General features: G+C 40.8%; 1 protein-coding gene and 1 pseudogene across 1 annotated transcript in view; both read right to left on the bottom strand.

The window, feature by feature from the left end:
- The window catches only part of SNX27 (sorting nexin 27), a 69,824-nt gene that overhangs the window by 24,897 nt on the left and 26,581 nt on the right, over window positions 1-18,346 (bottom strand). Inside the window, exons 2-3 of the mRNA XM_039246265.1 lie at window positions 17,504-17,735; window positions 882-1,074 (exon numbers count right to left, since the gene is read on the bottom strand). Coding sequence (XP_039102196.1) covers window positions 882-1,074; window positions 17,504-17,735 — 425 coding nt within the window. The remainder of the gene's footprint in view (window positions 1-881; window positions 1,075-17,503; window positions 17,736-18,346) is intronic.
- LOC120241227 lies at window positions 4,163-15,713 on the bottom strand (annotated as a pseudogene).

Here is an 18,346-nt window from a genome sequence, read left to right as displayed (position 1 = left end):
GGCCATTCCATGTTAGAAAAAAGCTAAAAACAGATGAGGAAGTCTCACAACCTTCTACAGGGGAAACAGTTTTTCTTCAGGGATAAGGCTCTCTACTAAAATTTAAAAAATTCAACTAGGTCAATTAGTTCCTATACAAGGACACAATTAATAAATATCACATAAGGCCATTTTTCTATTAAATTAGTATTTTAAAGAAAAGCCTGTTGCACAGCTGGCAAATTACATAACTCTTTAATGTAGTGAAGCAAGGTCTCTTCTCTGAGCCTCAAAATGAACTATCTTATTCCAGAGATCTGGGTCATTTCTCTTTGCCTTTGCAGATAGCCAAACGTTTCAGCATCCACATCCATGGACTCCTGATGTAGTATTTGGAAGTTTTAATACTTCCATCTATAATGTGCTTAGATCAATGGGACCTTAGATATCTACAACTTGGCAAACCTACCCATGGATGCCGCGGATAAGAGGAAAAATGAGTTTTCAAATAGGATATGCCAGTGACCCAAGAATCATTTCAATAAAAATGTTTTAGATACTGCCCCCTTAGTGGCCAAATCAATTCGGCATGTGGATCCGTGTGTCTGTATGTGTTTGCTGGCAAATAACATAGCCCAGTAAAGGTCCCTAATGCATCAAAAACTATTTATGCATTTTTCTGTTTTTAAGTGCTCAGCAAGTCAATAAAATAGGCTATTAATCCTTGTATTGGACATTTCAGTCTTGGCTTCAAAGCTGAGATCATTCAACACCAGTGGTCAGAAACATGATTTACTTTCACTACTCAGTTTCAGGAAACGTAGCCGTGCAGTTTAAGAGCCGCAGCACATACCTAGACTCCATGTCTACTTAAGTTAGTGGCGCTTAATAGGCCGACTTACCTTTTTCTAGATATTCTTCCAACCCCCGACGTCGGGCATCTAACTGCTGTTCTGATAAAGAGAACGGCCACTTCCCTGGGAGTCGGGGAAATGTAAAGTTGGCAAACTCTCTCTTCAGGTTCTGGTGCAGGATAGCAAATTCCCGGTACCGCTTAGAGCACAGCTGTCTCCCTGCCATATAAACATTGTATACCTGGTGAGGGAAGAACAAGACAAAAAACAAAAACAAAAAGCCTACTTACTACCGATTAAATCACAAAATCATCTAAAGTCAAGCTCAGGCTGATACTGGTGAGGCACACTCTGCTACACATTGAACAGAGAATGTGTTCAAGGTCACTGCCAAGTAAGTCTCACTTTCAGTAATGCCAGAAATGATGTGGACCACAGAGTGCTACTCTTTTCAAGTGGCCCGTAATCTAATTTTTGCTCTTAAAATTACCTTCAACACACGGTTTTAAATGTCATGAAAGACAATTCAGCTTTTAAGGGTGGATTTTATTTTCAGAAAGTTAAAAGTTATTCAAAGCCACTGTGGTAAATCTACTGAATGAACAAGAAGCAAATCTGGAGAGAGGGATGTACAAAGCGAGGGTTGATTACAAAGCAGTGTGCCTGATATTTGTGTGTGGCCCAAACTTCCAAAGCAATGTCTAAAAATGGGGGCGCCTGGGTGGCTCAGTCGGTTAAGCGTCCGACTTCAGCTCAGGTCATGATCTCACGGCTTGTGGGTTTGAGCCCCGCGTCGGGCTCTGTGCTGACAGCCAGCTCAGAGCCTGGAGCCTGTTTCAGACTCTGTGTCTCCCTCTCTCTCTGACCCTCCCCTGCTCACGCTGTCTCTCTCTCTCTCTCTCTCAGAAATAAATAAAAAAAACATTAAAAAAAAAAAGGAATGTCTAAAAATGATGTGAGTAACAGCAGTATTTTGTCAGCAAAATGTTTCTGAGGCAAAAACCCCTTTCCTGAAGTCAGGTTATCTTTAGTTTTGCTCTTCCTTCCATCATCAAAACCATGTTAACAAAAAGTTGAATAAATGTGTTCTAAGGACCACCTTGTAATAACGAAGAGTTAATAATCCTCATGAAGAAATGGTTAGAGATTTTGGTTTACTGTTCATGGATACGTGCCAAGTTTCTAGAACAGGGACTGTAACATAGCAGTCAGTCAGTCAGTATCTGATGAAGAAATTAATGGGTATATGTGAAGTTTCTGAATGTGCACCCTCATCGAGTGATGAAATGTGTAATCCAAAAACATCTAAGAATCCAAGTTACCCTGTATTCTTGGAACAGATCAAATTAGGCAGAGATGGAAAAAAGGACCCTAAATCACACTTACTGGTTTTGCAAAAATCATTCTGAATTTTAAATATACACAAAACAGATCATCTACTCATGGAATCAAGAGTTAATCGCTGAGAATGTATGGGCCAAAGTATTCCCTTCAAGCTCAAAAAGAATCTTTACCATGCTTCTGTGATTTAGGAGGTATGAATTAAATGCAAAAATAAAATAATTTATTCATTCAAGACTCCTTTCCCAGAGCTCTCCAACTATGATTCCTCCCCCAATTAAAAGCAAAGCCTCTAATCACTATGAAATAGTCTCCAGGGGTGCATATTATCCTGATCAATGAGCTTTCTTCCTGTGATTATTACTCCAAGCTGTAACAGACTGTAATGAAGCACGTATATTACCAGAGTATTCCTGTCACTGTATGAGAAACATACAAAAATCACATTTTTCCATCTCAAAATAAACTATCCAAATTTCTCAATAATATGACCATTCCTTTGCTTAAAAGGCAAGCCCACAATACCATAGGTGATATATATCAGCCCGAGTTCCTGAGACAATGAAGAAAGGAAAGGAGGTAAAGCTAGCTAGTGACACTCTGGCTCAAAGACACGCCCCACGTCTTTTCCCAAGGAAGAGTAGAGGAGGTCTTTGATGCACACGAAGACTATGACTGCATTTCCTCAGAGCTGATCACTCAAGTGATCTCAAGTCCAGGAAAATATTTTCTAGGGTAGAAAGAACCCTATAGCTTGAGAAGCCTTTGTGATAGTTTCAACAAGAAACCTGAAAAGTTGATTCAACTTTCAGTTTCTTGGTAAAGTGAAAAGAGTAACATTAAATAGCCTCTCACCTATCTCCCCACCACTCTCTATTTAAATGTGGCATCAAAGGGAACAGAAATATAAATAGCATGCCTGACAGTTCTCTAATATTTTAATGCAAGTGGAAATGGCTTCCACAATAGCCAAAACCACTTTTAAATTATCTGCGCTTAGCAAATGAGAAACATACAAAAAGATCACAACAGGCCCACTTGAGTGGCTTAGTTGGTTAAGCCTCTAATGTGGGCTCAGGTCATGATCTCAGAGTTCGTGGGTTTGAGCCCCATGTCGGGCTCTGTGCTGACAGCTCAGACTCTGGAGCCTGCTTCAGATTCTGTGTCTCCCTCTCTCTGACCCTCTCCTCTCTCTGACCCTCCCCTGCCCCTGCTCTGTCTCTCTCAAAAATAAATAAACATTAAAAGAAAAGAGAGAAAGATCACAATAGAGACTGCTTTGTTCTTCACTGGTCCTTAATTAACCAAGATGTATTAGTATTCATATTTCCCTGGTTTGGGTACACTCATTTGCCAAAAAAATGACTACTTCACTAAGTGCATGCTGAGGTCTTCTGCCTAAAACTCATGAACATACATGGTCCATGAGAAACACCCACAGTCTCATTACAAATGAGAAAGTCCATCAAAAAATATATTCTCTGGAGGCACCTGGGTGGCTCAGTTGGTTAAGCATCTGACTTCAGCTCATGTCATGATTTCATGGTTTGGGAATTCGAGTCCAGCGTCAGGCTCTTTGCTGTCAGTGTGGGGCCTGCTTTGGATCCTGTCCCCTTCTCTCTGTGCCCCTTCCCTGGGCACGTGTCCTCTTTCTCTCTCTCAAAAATAAATTTTGAAAAATATATATATTCTCTGGACTTGAAGGAGAACATAATCAAATAGGAACTAAAGATATAAACAGGCAGGCAGTGCTTCTGGGATCTTTCCATTTTAATTTAAACCCTAAGACTGGTTGGCTCAGAAGTGAAATTAGATGAAATTAATCTAGCTTATGATAGTACACTGAATTTAATGATCACCGGTCACTTTCTTCTCCAACTCCCCACAGCCTACAAGACTTCAAGTTGGAATGTTCAGATCACAAAGCCAGTTGTCTGAGGAAACAATTTTTTTTTTGTTTCATACTAGTTTATTTAGGGATTCCATTTTCATTCCTCAATGGGCTCTATATATTTCTTATATGTTTCTTTACTCATTAATTCACCCAGTTCTAAAGAATTACTGTTATCTTGATCATCCAACCATCTTCATAACAAGATGTGTTGACAAGTCCTGGATTTTCTGCAAGAGCTTCATTAATTTCAGTTACTTCTCCTGATAGAGGAGACGAGAGTTCACTAGCAGCTTTCACACTTTCCAAAGCACCAAACTCATTCTGTTTATTCAATTTGGCCCCGACTTCAGGCAGACTACATGCAACATTTCCCAAAGCTTCCTGTGCAAAACTGCTGCCTCCCACTGTTCCAGTAGCGTTTTCTGCTGTTACCCATTCCTGTCTGTGACTTTATGCGCGGAGAGCAGAGCCCACCCTGAGCCTCCAGGGCCTGGGCAGGAGGGCGCTGCGGGCACAGGGTTGGCGCACAGGCAACAGGGCTCAGCCCGCAGGCTCCACACCGTCACAGCGCTGTTGAGGGTAGCAGGTTTCAGTCCTCTTGAGATATTCCTTGCTCAGTAAGAACCCAGCAGGGAAAAAGGCATGAATTCTAGGTGGGGAAAGTTTAAAACTTATTTGACCAGTGATTTTATTTTGTTTCTCTAGATTCTCTAAGTCAAAGTTTCAAAATTCAACTAAATATGTAAATGCTGAAAATCCATGCCATGCCATTTCTCTCTCGCCTCATGATGTATTTCTATGTAATGAATGCCAGAAGATGGTAACTGGTAAGTTTCTTCTTCCCTCCCTCCCTCCCTCCCTTCTTTCTTTTTTAAGTAGGCTCCATGCCCAATGTGGGGCTTGAACTCACGACCCTGAGATCAAGAGTCTTGTGCTGTACTGACTCAGCCAGCCAGGCACCCTGTCACTGATAAAGTCTTACAATGAGCACAAGCCACTGCAGGGAAAGCAATTCTGGTAACATCTGGGTATTCAATAGCAAAACTGAAATCCCAGATATCAGGGGTCTTCATTTTGTTGTTCCTTAACCCCCCCACCTATAGATTTCTTAAGGCTTTTAAATGATAACATCTCATCCTATGTAGGATCTGAATATTAACAAGTTCTCATTTTTTCAAACCTCTAGTAACCGACAGGAATTGTGCTTTTGAACAGACAGAAGAGAATCTCCTTACATAATGCAAAAAGCAATTAGAAAAAAAAAGATTAGATGACATTTTGGCCATGGCAATATCACTCAAGTTCAGCTTCTAAAAGTCAAGTAGACACCATCCTGGTTCCTGCTGTTGATCTGGATGAATCTTCAATATACATTATGACCAACAAATTGCTTCCAACACTGGCCTGCCATTTAATCTTATTTTCAGCTGAATATTCATCTTAGGGGCACCCGAGTGGCTCAGTTGGTTGAGCGTCCAACTTCGGCTCAGGTCATGATTTCATGGCTTATGGGTTTGAGCCCCGCATCAGGCTCTGTGCTGATGGCTCAGAACCCGGAGCCTGCTTCAGATTCTGTGTCTCCCTCTCTCTCTGCCTCTTCTGCACTCATACTCGGTCTCTCAAATTTGAATAAATATTAAAAATTAAAAAAAAAAAGAAGAAAACCACATTATTTGCCATTCACAAGCTGCTTATAAAAACAAAAGGAGATGGGGCGCCGGGGTGGCTCAGTCGGTTAAGTGTCCGACTTCGGCTTGGGTCATGATCTCACGGTTCGTGGGTTCGAGCCCCGCATCAGGCTCTGTGCTGAAGCGCTCAGAGCCTGAAGCCTGTTTCAGATTCTGTGTCTCCTTCTCTCTGACTCTCCCCTGCTCATGCTGTCTCTGTCTCTCTCAGAAATAAAACATTTAAAAAAATTTAAAAAACAAAAAACAAAAAAAACCCAAAAGGAGATATTAACACTCTTAGCTGATTTCTGGGTAAAATAGGTGAGATCTGTAACTAAGGAACACTGAAGTATTTTTCCCAAATGCTGAAGTATTTAGGCTCCTTCTTGGAAAGAAAAAAGCATAAAGGCCACAAAATGCTCTTAAATAACTTCGATTTCTTGTGCATGCACATGTGTACATGCATGCACATTTATGTGTGTTCTGCCTAACATGGATCATAAATGGTCTCTGTTACTTTTTTCTTTATTTAGACCTCGGGTATATAGAACTGGATTAACTATAATCCTTGGTTCACAACATAGTCGCATTATGGCAAGCTCTTTGGATGTTAAATTAGCTATTTGTAATCTTGCAAAAGTAAACTATAAACTAAGACCCTGAGTCTCTGCCCCCTTCATCCCCTCTCCCTGCTTCCCCAATCCCCAAACTTATAATCATGTACATCGTTCCCTTGCTTTTCTTTTTATAGTTTTTTCCTGTATTTATTTGTAATCCTTATATTTTTATTCTTTAATTTTTAAAGAGCATTTTAGCTTTATAAAAAGTGAAATGCACAGTGAGACCTTCCAGGGCTTATTTTTCCCCTCAGTCTCATCCACAATGTTATATACTTTGTGGTTTATTCTGTTGTATGTTAACAGTTGTTGTTTTGCTTTTCATTTATTTTTTTTTAATGTTTATTTATTTTTGAGAGAGACAGAGTGCAAGCAGGGGAGGGGCAGAGAGGGAGACACAGAATCTGAAGCAGGCTCCAGGCTCTGAGCTGTCAGCACAGAGCACAGCAGGGCTCGAACCCACAATCTAAGAGATCATGACCTGAGCTGAAGTTGGACACTCAACCCACTGAGCCACCCAGGCACCCCTGTTGTTTTACTTTTTAAGTATCTGTTCCATTGGGTTGATTCTGGGTTTTTGCTATTGTGAACAAATACCGCTATAAACTTGTGCATATGCTCCCTGTTGAACGTATATAAGAGATTCTCCTGGATGTACTCAGACTAGAAGTGCAGGATTATAAAGTATGTGAATATTAAGCTGAAAGACACCATGCCAAACGGCAAGCTAAAGTGCTTACATAATACATAAAAAAATTCTCTTACTTCTTGCCAATGGGGAATGGATGCGAAAAGATTTCCTACTGTGGTTCTAATTTGCGTTTCTCTAATGTTTCATGTAATGACGTCAATCATCTCTTCACGTATTTATTTGCCATGTGAGCATCCTCTTCTGTAAAAATACATATTATTTTGTTCAGCGTTGCATTAATTTTTTGTGTTTTTCTCATTAATTTGTAGAGTTCTTTATATGTTCTTGACATAATCTTTTTCATGTGTATACACTGTATCTTCTCCTACTGTGTCATTTGTCTTGTCACTTTATTAACTTGATTTTTAAAAATTTCTGGGTTTGGGGCGCCTGGGTGGCTTAGTCGGTTAAGGGTCCGACTTTCGCTTAGGTTGTGATCTTGTGGTTCATGGGTTTGAGCCCTGCGTCGGGCTCTGTGCTGACTGCCAGCTCAGAGCCTGGAGCCTGTTTCAGAGTCTGTGACTCCCTCTCTCTCTGACTCTCCCCTGCTCACGCTGTCTCTCTCTCTCTCCTAGAAATAAATAAAACATTAAAAAAATTTTTTTAAATTTCTGGGATTTTTTGTTTAATATTTTAAAAGCTTATTTATTTTGAGAGAGGGTGCACACGAGCAGGAGAGGGGCAGATAGAGAGGGAGAGAGAATCCTAAGCAGGCTCCGTGCCCTCAGCATGGAGCTGGACACGGGGCTTGATCTGATGAACTGTGAGATCAGAACCTGTGCCAAAATCAAGAGGTAGACACTTAACCAACTGAGCCATGTGGTTTTAGAATCCAATTTCTCAATATTTTTATAACCAATGTTTTCTGTGCCTTAAACTCTTTGCTATACCCAGGATTAAAAAGCTATTCACCTATACTTTCTACTAAGCTTTTAATTTTTTTATTTTGTCATTTAAGTCCTTAATCCATCTAGAATTAATTTTTCTAAATAGTATAAAATAGGATTCTGTTGGCACTTCTTCTCAAATCAAGAAATAAAATACCCATAAATAAAAATATTCTGTTTATAGAATAATCTGGACATTTTATGGATGGTCTGGAATTAACCTGCCACGGTAAACACTAGGAAACTAGACAAAACCTAGGCAGCAACTCTGGACCCTGGACAAGGGCCAGCTAGGAACTGGGACCCCTAAGAAAAAGCAAGCCAGCAAGCTGAGCCCGACCTTAACCCAGGCTTTCTGTCTAGAGGAACCTTCTGAACGAGGATGCAGACAGGGGCATCCAACAGTTTTGCAACTTCACGGAGTTGTGGAGACAGAGACGAGTGTGTAGGGAGGCCAAAGCAGCTAGAATTTGCAGGACACAAGACGATGGAGCTAAAGAGAGACAGTTCTAGAAATCTGCATAGGATCCCCCTGAAGTTGGGCTGAATAGCAATTTGAGGAAAGAACTATTATCAGAGTGAGCTATAAAAATAACAGTGATCTGAGTTCAAAGAGCATCTTTAAAAAAAATTTTTTTTAATGTTTATTTATTTTTGAGACAGAGCAAGAGCTGGGGAGGGGCAGAGGAAAAAGGGAGACACAGAATCCGAAACAGGCTCCGGGCTCTGAGCTGTCAGCAGAGAGCCCGATGTGGAGCTCGAACCCACGGACCACGAGATCATGACCTGAGCCAAAGTCGGACGCCTAACCGACTGAGCCACCTAGGTGCCCCCCAAAGAGCATCTTTAATCATCTGACTTTCCTCCAGCCAGAATAGAGATCTCCCTTGAATTTCTATGGCATTGAAAAGAACTAAAAAGGGCCATACTTTAGGAGTAGGGCTAAATTAGTTCTGGAGTAAAAGCTACTCTATGCTCATTACCAGAGCTTAAAAACAAACCTAAAAAAGGATCAAAGTAATCTATAAGGAACTTAACTGCATGCCAGAAAAAAAAGAAAAGAAAAAAAATCCAACATTCTTTAAAGGAATATAACAAAATCTAACACACAATAACATTAAATTAACAGTGTACAGGGGTGCCTGAGTGGCTCAGCTCAGCTCATGATCTCATGGTTCATGAGTTCAAGTCCCATGTGGGCTCTGTGCTAACAGTGCAGAGCCTGCTTGGGATTCTCTGTCTCCCTCTCTCTCTGCCCCTCCCCCCCACCTCTCTCACTCCCTCTCTCTCTCAAAAATAAACATTAAAGGGGCACCTGGGTGGCTTAGTCGGTTAAGCGTCCGACTTTCGCTTAGGTCATGATCTCGCAGTTCGTGGGTTCGAGCCCCGCGTCGGGCTCTGTGCTGACTGCCAGCTCAGAGCCTGGAGCCTGTTTCAGTCTGTGACTCCCTCTCTCTGTGACCCTCCCCTGCTCACGCTGTCTCTCTCTCTCTCTCCTAGAAATTAATAAAACATTTAAAAAAAAAAAATAAACATTAAAAAATTAACAGGGTGTTAATGCCCCATCAAAAATTACTAGACCTATAAAGAAATATGAAAATTTAACCTGTAAATCAGGAGAGAAAGTGGTCAACAGAAACAGACTCAGAAATGACAGGAACAAAAGAAGCAGCAAAAACAGTGAGCAGCTACAGGACTTAGAGGGGTGCAAGAACAGTAATCTCATTCCAGACATACGAGAGTGCCTATGCACATGCAAGTCTTCCCCGTGGGTCTCTTGTGCTCACAGGAAAGACTAGGGACAGGGCAGGAGACTAGAAATGGTCTACCATGGTGGCCTAAGGCATGAGAGAGGTGACTGGCAATTGTTAGGGGACAGACACAATGCTCCACCCACTTGCCCGTGACCTTTCTCTTCTATTAAGCAAAAGCCTTAAGCCCTTGGGGATGGGCAGCAAACCCTTTCATCGGAGGGCACCGGCAAAGATCCCTTGTTTCTGGGGAAAAAAATAAAAGCAAAAACCCTCCTCTCCTGGTGAAAGACAGGAAACCAGTTTAGACCCACGTTCCTGATCCTAAGTAGAGGTTGGCCACAGCTGGGGAAGGGAGAAGAAACTCTTCTAAGACTAACCACAGGCACAAGGCAGAGTTCAGTTGTGATAAGAAGGGGAGAAGAACTAAGAGAGTCTCACTCGCAATGCACAGGCAGAGGTAGACCTTGCCTAAGACAGAAGCTGCACCAGAAAGCAGAGAACCCCACTACAAACCTAGCCGAAATAAAAAGCAAGAGCAGTTCACCAGTGGAAGAGAGGCAAGAGTGTGGAGAGAATGTGTCCGTGGTACAGACCTGCAGGGGTGGCTAAAAGTTGAGAGAGGGAAGAGAAGAACAGTGAGAAAAACAGAGCCTCTGGCCCAGCCCCCAGTGTAAGTTTAAAGCGGCTTACTGTTAGAGGGATTTGAACTTTATGGCACAATAAAGGTACCAAAGCCAAACAACACCCAAATTGAGCTTGACTGGCTCAATCCCCTAACAGAAGACAATGCTTGCATATTTTCAGGTTCAAATACCATTTACCTCAGTCTCTACTGCTCTACACATGATTCAATCACATATTATAGGACAAAAAAGCAAGACAAAAAATTCCACTTACATCAAGAGAGAAGGCACTCTCAGAGACATCTAGATGTTAAAACTATCAGACAGGGATCTTAAAATAACTATGATTCAGGGGTGCCCAGGTGGCTCGGTTGGTTGAGTAACTGACTCTTGGTTTTGGCTCAGGTAATAATCTCGTGTTTTGTGGGTTCGAGCTCTGTGATGGGCTCCACGCTGACAGTACAGAACCTGCTTGGGATTCTCTCTTTCCCTCTCTCTCTGCCCTCCCCTGCTCACATTGTTTCTCTCAAAATGAATAAACTTAAAAAAATTTTTCTAAGTAAAATAACTGTGAGTCATACATTAAAAGATCTACTAGAAAATGTAGACAGCATGTGTAAATAGATGGAGAATTTCAGGGGAAATGATAGAAATAAAAAAGATGATACCAGAGACATAGAGTTTCTCTGACAAGCTCATCAGGAGACTGGACACAGCTAAGGAAATAATCAGTGACCTTGAAAATAGGGCAGTAAAAATAATCTAAAGCAAAACAAAAAAGATAAACAGAATAGAGCATCTAAAAGCTAAAGGACAACATCAGTCTAACACATATGTAATTAGAATCTGAAGGACAAGAGAAAAATAACACAGCTGAAGAAATATTTGATGGCATACTGGCTGAGAATTTTTGAAAAATTATAAAAGACATCAAACCATAACTCTATCAAGCTTAGAAAACCCCAATGAGGATAAATACCAAAAAAGACCTAGTTTTGAAGTGTAAAAACTTTGACAGTAGCCAGAAGGGGTTAAAACATCACACAGAGAGGAACAGAAGCTAGCAGGCTTCTCCCTTCTCATCAGACACTAAGCAGGCCAGAAGAGAGGAGTTACATTTTAAAGTACTAAAAGAAAAAACTATCAACCCAGAATTTGATGCCAGTAAAAATATCTTTCAAACATAAGAGTGAAATAAAGACTTTTTCAGACCAACAAAAGCTAAGAGAATTCACTGCTAGCAGATGTGCCCTATAAGAACATTAATGGAAATTCTTCAGGCAGAAGGAATAGGATACCAGATGGAAACTGAATTTACACAAAGGAACAAAGGACACCAGAAATGGTCAATGTGTGGTTAGATATAAAAGAACTCTTTTCTCATTTTTAATCTCTCGAATTGTTTAAAACAAAAAAGTAATATGGAATATATAACACCTATAGAAGTAAAATGTATGACAACAACAGCACAAAGGATGGGAGAAGGAAATGATATATATGGTTGTAAAACTCTTTCATTATTTGAGAAATAATATTGTATTATTTAAAGATAAGACTTCTAAAGATGTATACTGTAAACCAGGAACCACTGCCAAGAAAATGAAACAATAAGGGAGCCTTGGTGGATCAGTCGGTTACATGTCCAACTCTTGCTCTTGGCTCACGTCATGATCTCGAGGTTCACGAAATCAAGCCCTGCATTAAGCTCTAGGCTGACAGCGCAAGGCCTGCTTGGGAGTCGCTCTCTCTCCCTCCCTCTCTCTCTGTCCCTCCTCTGCTCATGCTCTCTCTCTCTCAAAATAAGTAAATAAACAGTAAAAAAAACAAAACAAATTATATCTAATAATACAGTAGTGGAGATAAAATAGGATCATTAAAAAGTACTCAGTTAAAAAGAAGGCAGGAATGAGGAAAAAAGGAATAAAGAACAGATGAGATATAAGATACAGTTAATAAAGAATAAGATGGTAGGGGCGCCTGGGTGGCTTAGTTGGTTAAGCGTCCGACTTCAGCTCAGGTCATGATCTCATGGTTCGTGGCTTCGAGCCCTGAGGCAGGCTCTGTGCTGACAGCTAGCTCAGAGCCTGGAGGCTGTTTCAGACTCTGTGTCTCCCTCTCTCTCTGACCCTCCGCTGCTCACGCTCTCTCTCTCTCTCTCAGAAATAAATAAAAACATTAAAAAAATATTTAAAAAAAAAGAATAAGATGGTAGATTTAAACTAACTATATCAATAATTATATGAAATGTAAGTAGACTACACACTCCAAATAAACGACCAAGGTTGCCAAATAAAAAAGCAAGACACAAGTATATGCTGTCTGTAAGACTTACCTTAAGCACGGCTATATAGATAAGTTAAAAATAAAAGGATGGGGGCGCCTGGGTGGCTTAGTCGGTTAAGCGCCCGACTCTCACTTAGGTCATGATCTCGCGGTTCGTGGGTTTGAGCCCCGCGTCGGGCTCTGTGCTGACTGCCAGCTCAAAGCCTGGAGCCTATTTCAGAGTCTGTATCTCCCTCTCTCTCTGACCCTCCCCTGCTCACGCTGTCTCTCTCTCTCTCCTAGAAATAAATAAAAATATTAAAAAAAAAAAAAAAAGGATGATAAAGATATCCAATGAAAACAATAATCAAAAGAAAGCTGAAGTGGTTACTAGTGGCCATATGTTACTATCAAAGGAAGACTTCAGAAGGAAGAATATTACAAGGGATAAAGAGATATTTCACAACACTGGGGCACCTGGGTGGCTCAGTTGGTTAAGCATCCGACTTTAGCTCAGGTCATGATCTCACGGTTCGTGGGTTCGAGCCCCGCGTAAGGCTTTGCGCTGACAGCCAGCTCAGAGCCTGGAGCCTGTTTCAGATTCCATATCTCCCTCTCTCTCTGACCCTCCCTTGTTCACACACATTCTCTCTCTCACTCTCTCTCAGAAATAAATAAAAAACATTTTTAAAAAATTAAAAAAAAATAGAGACATTTCATAACATTGAAGGGGCCAATTCATCAAGAAAGCAACAGCTTCATTATATATTTAAAAAACTGATAGAACTGAAGATTCTCCTACAGACCACCCTTTCCTCTGATAACAACTACAAACTCTGGACCAAATGCAAAAATCAATTCCCTGAGACTTCTGAATACTACATTAAATGCAGGCAGATTGCACGGGGACATTAAAACACGGAGCACATCATGGCAGGGGGTGGGAGCTTGGGGATAGGTGTCCTGCTTTTAGGGACCAGAGAGTGGGAGTAAGTCACAAAGTAGCCTAACTTAGGCAACTAAAAACCCCAATAGAAACCCTGACATCTTCCTGCCTGGAGGAAAGAGAGAAAAGATTCTTGGCAACCATGGCCACCACTAGAATGAGTAGAGAATTCCAGAGGGGAGAAACAAAGAAAAGGATGCCTTAATTTTGTGAATGAACACCAAGTATCTCATACTGGTCTCTCCTTGAATGATACACATATAGAACAGACTCAGAGCAGTACAGAAAGGCTGAAAGAATTGAACTGAAACATGAAGTACGACCCACAGGTAGCACAGCCTACAGTTAACTGCTGGATAAAACAAAACATCAACATTCCTCAGAAGAATATCACAGAACTCAGGGCCAAGACAATGCAACATTCACAATACCCAGGATACAATCCAAAATCACTCACTGTACAAAGAATCAGGAGGATATGACCCGTTTTCAAGGGAAAAGACACTCAATAGAGGACAATCTCAAAATAACAAAAACATTGAAATGTTCAGACATAACCAACAGAATACAGAAATCAAACCACACATACATGTTCAACTGATTTTCAACAATAAAGCCAAAGTATTTCAATGAGGAAAAGATACTCCTTTTCAACACAGGCTGCTGCTATATATGCAAATGGCGGGGAGGGGGGAAATCTTGACCCTTATATCACACAGTATTGATACAAGAATCAACTCGGAATGGGTCCCAGACCTGAACAGAAGAGTGAAAACTATGAGGCAGTCACTTTGGAGCAAAGTCTGGTGGAGCAAAGTCTGGCATTTCCTCAAAAGGTTAAACATAAGAGTTACCATACGATCCAGTAATTCCACTTCTACGTAACATCCAAGAGAAATGAAAACACATATCCACATCAAAAACTATACATACATGCTTGAAACAGCATTATTCATAACAACCAAAAAGTAGAAATAACCCAAATGTCTCTCAACTGAAGAACAGATAAATTAACTGTGGCATATCCAGACAATGGAACGTTATTTGGCTGATACACGCTACAACATGGATAAACCCTGAGAATACATCTGATTTCATTTACATGGAATGTCCAGAAGAGGCAAATCCAGAGAGCCAGAAAACAGAGCAGATGGGAGGTTTGGAGGATGGTAGCTAAAAGGTAGAGGGTTTCTTTCTGAGGTGAGGAAAACGTTCCAGAATTGTGACGGCTGCACTGCTCTGTGATCATACTGGAACCACTGAATTACATACACTGAAGGTGTACAACTAAGGTATGTGAATCATACCTCAATAAAGTTACTACAAAAACAGAGAGCTAAAACTATAAAGCTTTTTCAAGGAAACATAAAAGATCTGTATCCTTGGGTTAGGCAGATTTCTCACAACATGATCCGTAAATGAAAAAAATAGAAAAGGGCGCCTGGGTGGCTCAGTTGGTTAACGTCTGACTTCGGCTCAGATCATGATCTCACAGTTCGTGGGTTCGAGCCCCGCGTCGGGCTCTGTGCTGACAGCTAGCTCAGAGCCTGGAGCCTGTCTTCGGATTCTGTATCTCCCTCTCTCTCTGACTCTCACCTGCTCACGCTGTCTCTATCTCTCTCTCAAAAATAAATAAAACATTAAAAAAATTTTTTTAAAGAAAAAAACAAACTGGACTTCATCAAAATTTAGAACTTCTATTCTTTGAAAGACACTGTTAAAAATAAAATAAAAAGGCAAGCCACAGCCTGGGAGAAATATTTCACAAAATATCTATCTGATAAAGGATTCCAAATACATAAAGAATATTAACAACAAAATAAGACAATCCAGGTTTTAAAATGGGAAAAAACATTGAACTCTTCACCAGTAAAAATATAAGACTAGCCACTAAATACATGAAAATAAAGTTATCATCATGAGTCATTAGGCAAATGCAATTAAAACCAGACGGAGATACCCCCTAGAATGCCTGAAATTTTAAAAACCGATAAGAACAAGTGCTGGGGAGATTATGGAGCAACTGGAACTCCCCACGGATGAGAATGCAAAAACAGTACATCCTCTTTGGAAAACAGTTTGACAATTATTTACAAGGTTAAACTTTTACCACATGGCCCTACAATTCCACTTCTAGCTACTCAAGAGAAATGAAAACATGTATCTCCATGAGGTCCTGGACATTAACGTTACTTCATGGCAGCGTTAGTCATTTAGTCCAAAATGGAAGCAACCCAAACGTGCATCAACAAGTCACTGGATAAACAAATTGCAATAAATTTATCCAAATTAAAAAGTAAATGCAATTAAAAGAACTACTGGCATATACAACAACATGCAGAAATCTTAAAAGCACTACACTAAGTGAACAAAGCCAGACACAAAAAACTACTTATATGATTCGTTCATCTGACATTCTAGAAACGGCAAAATGGAGTACCAGAAAGATGATCGGTGGTCACCAGGGAGTGTGCTATGGGGAAAGGACTGACTGCAAAAGGTCACAAGGGAACTTTCTGGCATGGTGAAAGCGTTCCTCTACCTTGTGATGGTGGTGATTATCAAACTATGTACATTTATCCAAACTCATGAAACTGGACATTTAACGTGGGTGAATGTTAATGCAGGTAAATTATGCCCAATAAAGTTGATTTTCTTAAAAGGGACAATTAGTTTCATTCCTTTTCTAAAGTCTACAAAGGTTCTCAAGGTCTCAGGTAATTCCCTAAAGGTCTCAACACCCATTCTGCTCTAATTTTAGGACCTGATCTTGATTTCTACTTTTTTACATGCCTTATGATTCAACGTACAGCACCTCTGAAACACAAAACTTTAAACTCTGTGTATATGGCTCTGCGATTCCACAGATCAGGCCAACCGAACCTGCGCTCTGTGCTCTCATCACCAGCTAAATTACGGATGCAGTCAAACACTGTCTGATCCTTCTGAACCTTTCTGGCTTCCTTGCTTGCTTTTCTCATCTCCTCACTAAACAAATTTACCACAAGTGTCCTGCAGCTCATTCCTATACGGGGCACAAAACTATTTCAGAGACTGCAACTTGAGTCAGCAGTTCCCAGCTGGAAACACATGAAGTCTGTCTGCCAAGTCTACCAGAAGTCACTGCACTTTCTACAAAGAATAATCAATTTCTCATTAGATCAACACTCCCCACATAATCAAAGGCAAATAAAGCATACCTCAGTAAGAGAAAAAGTGAGGAGGCCGGCCTATCAGCAGCAACTGGGTTTTGAGGAACAAGCAAAGGCACTCAGAAAAGGGGCAGCACCCAGAGCTCAAGGTGGGCTTTCCCACTCATCTACAATTGCAACCAACTGGAAATGGGACAGAGCAGTTCATGTGTACTATATTCAGAGGAGGATTAGGACCTGGGGAAAACCCCACGTTAATCATTCACACAGATATCTCCAAAGGAAAAGGAAAAGGAAAAGGAAAAGGAAAAGGAAAAGAAAAAGAAAAAGAAAGAGAAAAAGGAAAAAGAAAAGGAAAAAGAACAAGGTGTGGAGAGGAGGAGGGCAGGGCGGCTGCAGGTTCCGATGTGGACAAACCCTGTATCACCCAAATGTTTTGGAAGACACCACCTTTTAAAATTAATCTTGCTCTAGAGCTCAACAGAGTTGATTGTAACTGAGAGGCTGCTAGTAGCAGAGAAATATGGAAACTAATTAGAGAACAAACAAAACCGACTCACAAGTGTTTACAACAGACCGGAATACAAATTTAAAACTGTCTGGAAATAAAACAGAATTACACTTAAGCAGAAACAGAAATCTTCATTACTGTAGTTCACCTCCTGCAAAACAATCACGGTCAGTGTCTTTTATTTATGTGTGAACCCATCTTCCTGGCAGACAAACTGACCTAGGTTGCAGTGATTACCTCTTATGCTCTAGTACAAATCATAAATGGTAAGATTGGGGGGAACAAAAGCTAGATGTTTTGAGGATTGAGTTGGGCCGACACTCACCACAAACTTCTCACCATTCTGCTCCACATGTTTGTATGTGGGGACCGATATGGGCACTGCTTGCTTTTCTGTGTAATCATAAAACGATTGTCCCAACGAGTCGTCACTGGGATCTAGGTTATCTGCCTCATGTGGAGGCACAGATAACACTGTCAAGATCAACTCCTTCTCGCCTGCTCGGATCAGGTCCACCACCTGCTTGTGTGTCGCCCCCTCAACATTCACGCCGTTCCTAAGGGGAAAAAGGGAAAAAGACAATCCCATAAACGAGAAGGGTCCACACACCTTGCATCTCCACCCTCCTGCCCCGCTCCAGGGTCATGCAGTATGAACCATAAAAACAAAGTTATTTTGGCTCCAGGAAGTCTGTTTATATGTTTATAGATCATAATGTGAAACACTGTTTGTGAACTTACGGCAGGGAGCAAAATGGAAGCACCTGAGAGGATCTGCCCCTCCTCTGGGCTGGGAGCCCAGACTCAGCCTCAAGGAAACACGTGGCAAAGAGGGCGAAACTGGGGAGGAGACAAAGCTAATTTCCGCATCCTAACCAAGCACGTACACTATACAGTCAACGGAGCTTTGAACAATCCTGCCATTTGAACTGTACTTAATCCTTCTTAAACCTTCTGAAATTTCCGTTATCAGAAGTTTTTTACAAAATATATTCCTTCAATTTGTAAAGACTCGAAACGATGACTTAGGATAATATGTATATGTAAATCTGATTTCACCCCTTATCTTCAAATCAGTCAACTTAATTTTCCTTTATACTGTGTTTCACCAGCTTGAGAGTTAAATGGTATAGATCTCTGTACACTCTAGTTTCTTCTACCACTTTTT

Source organism: Hyaena hyaena, unplaced genomic scaffold (genome assembly GCF_003009895.1).
Source record: "Hyaena hyaena isolate Hyena2069 unplaced genomic scaffold, ASM300989v1 scaffold_284, whole genome shotgun sequence".
NCBI classification, from domain to species: domain Eukaryota; kingdom Metazoa; phylum Chordata; class Mammalia; order Carnivora; family Hyaenidae; genus Hyaena; species Hyaena hyaena.
Note: the sequence above shows the minus strand (reverse complement) of the source record. Positions and strands in the feature narration are given on the sequence as shown.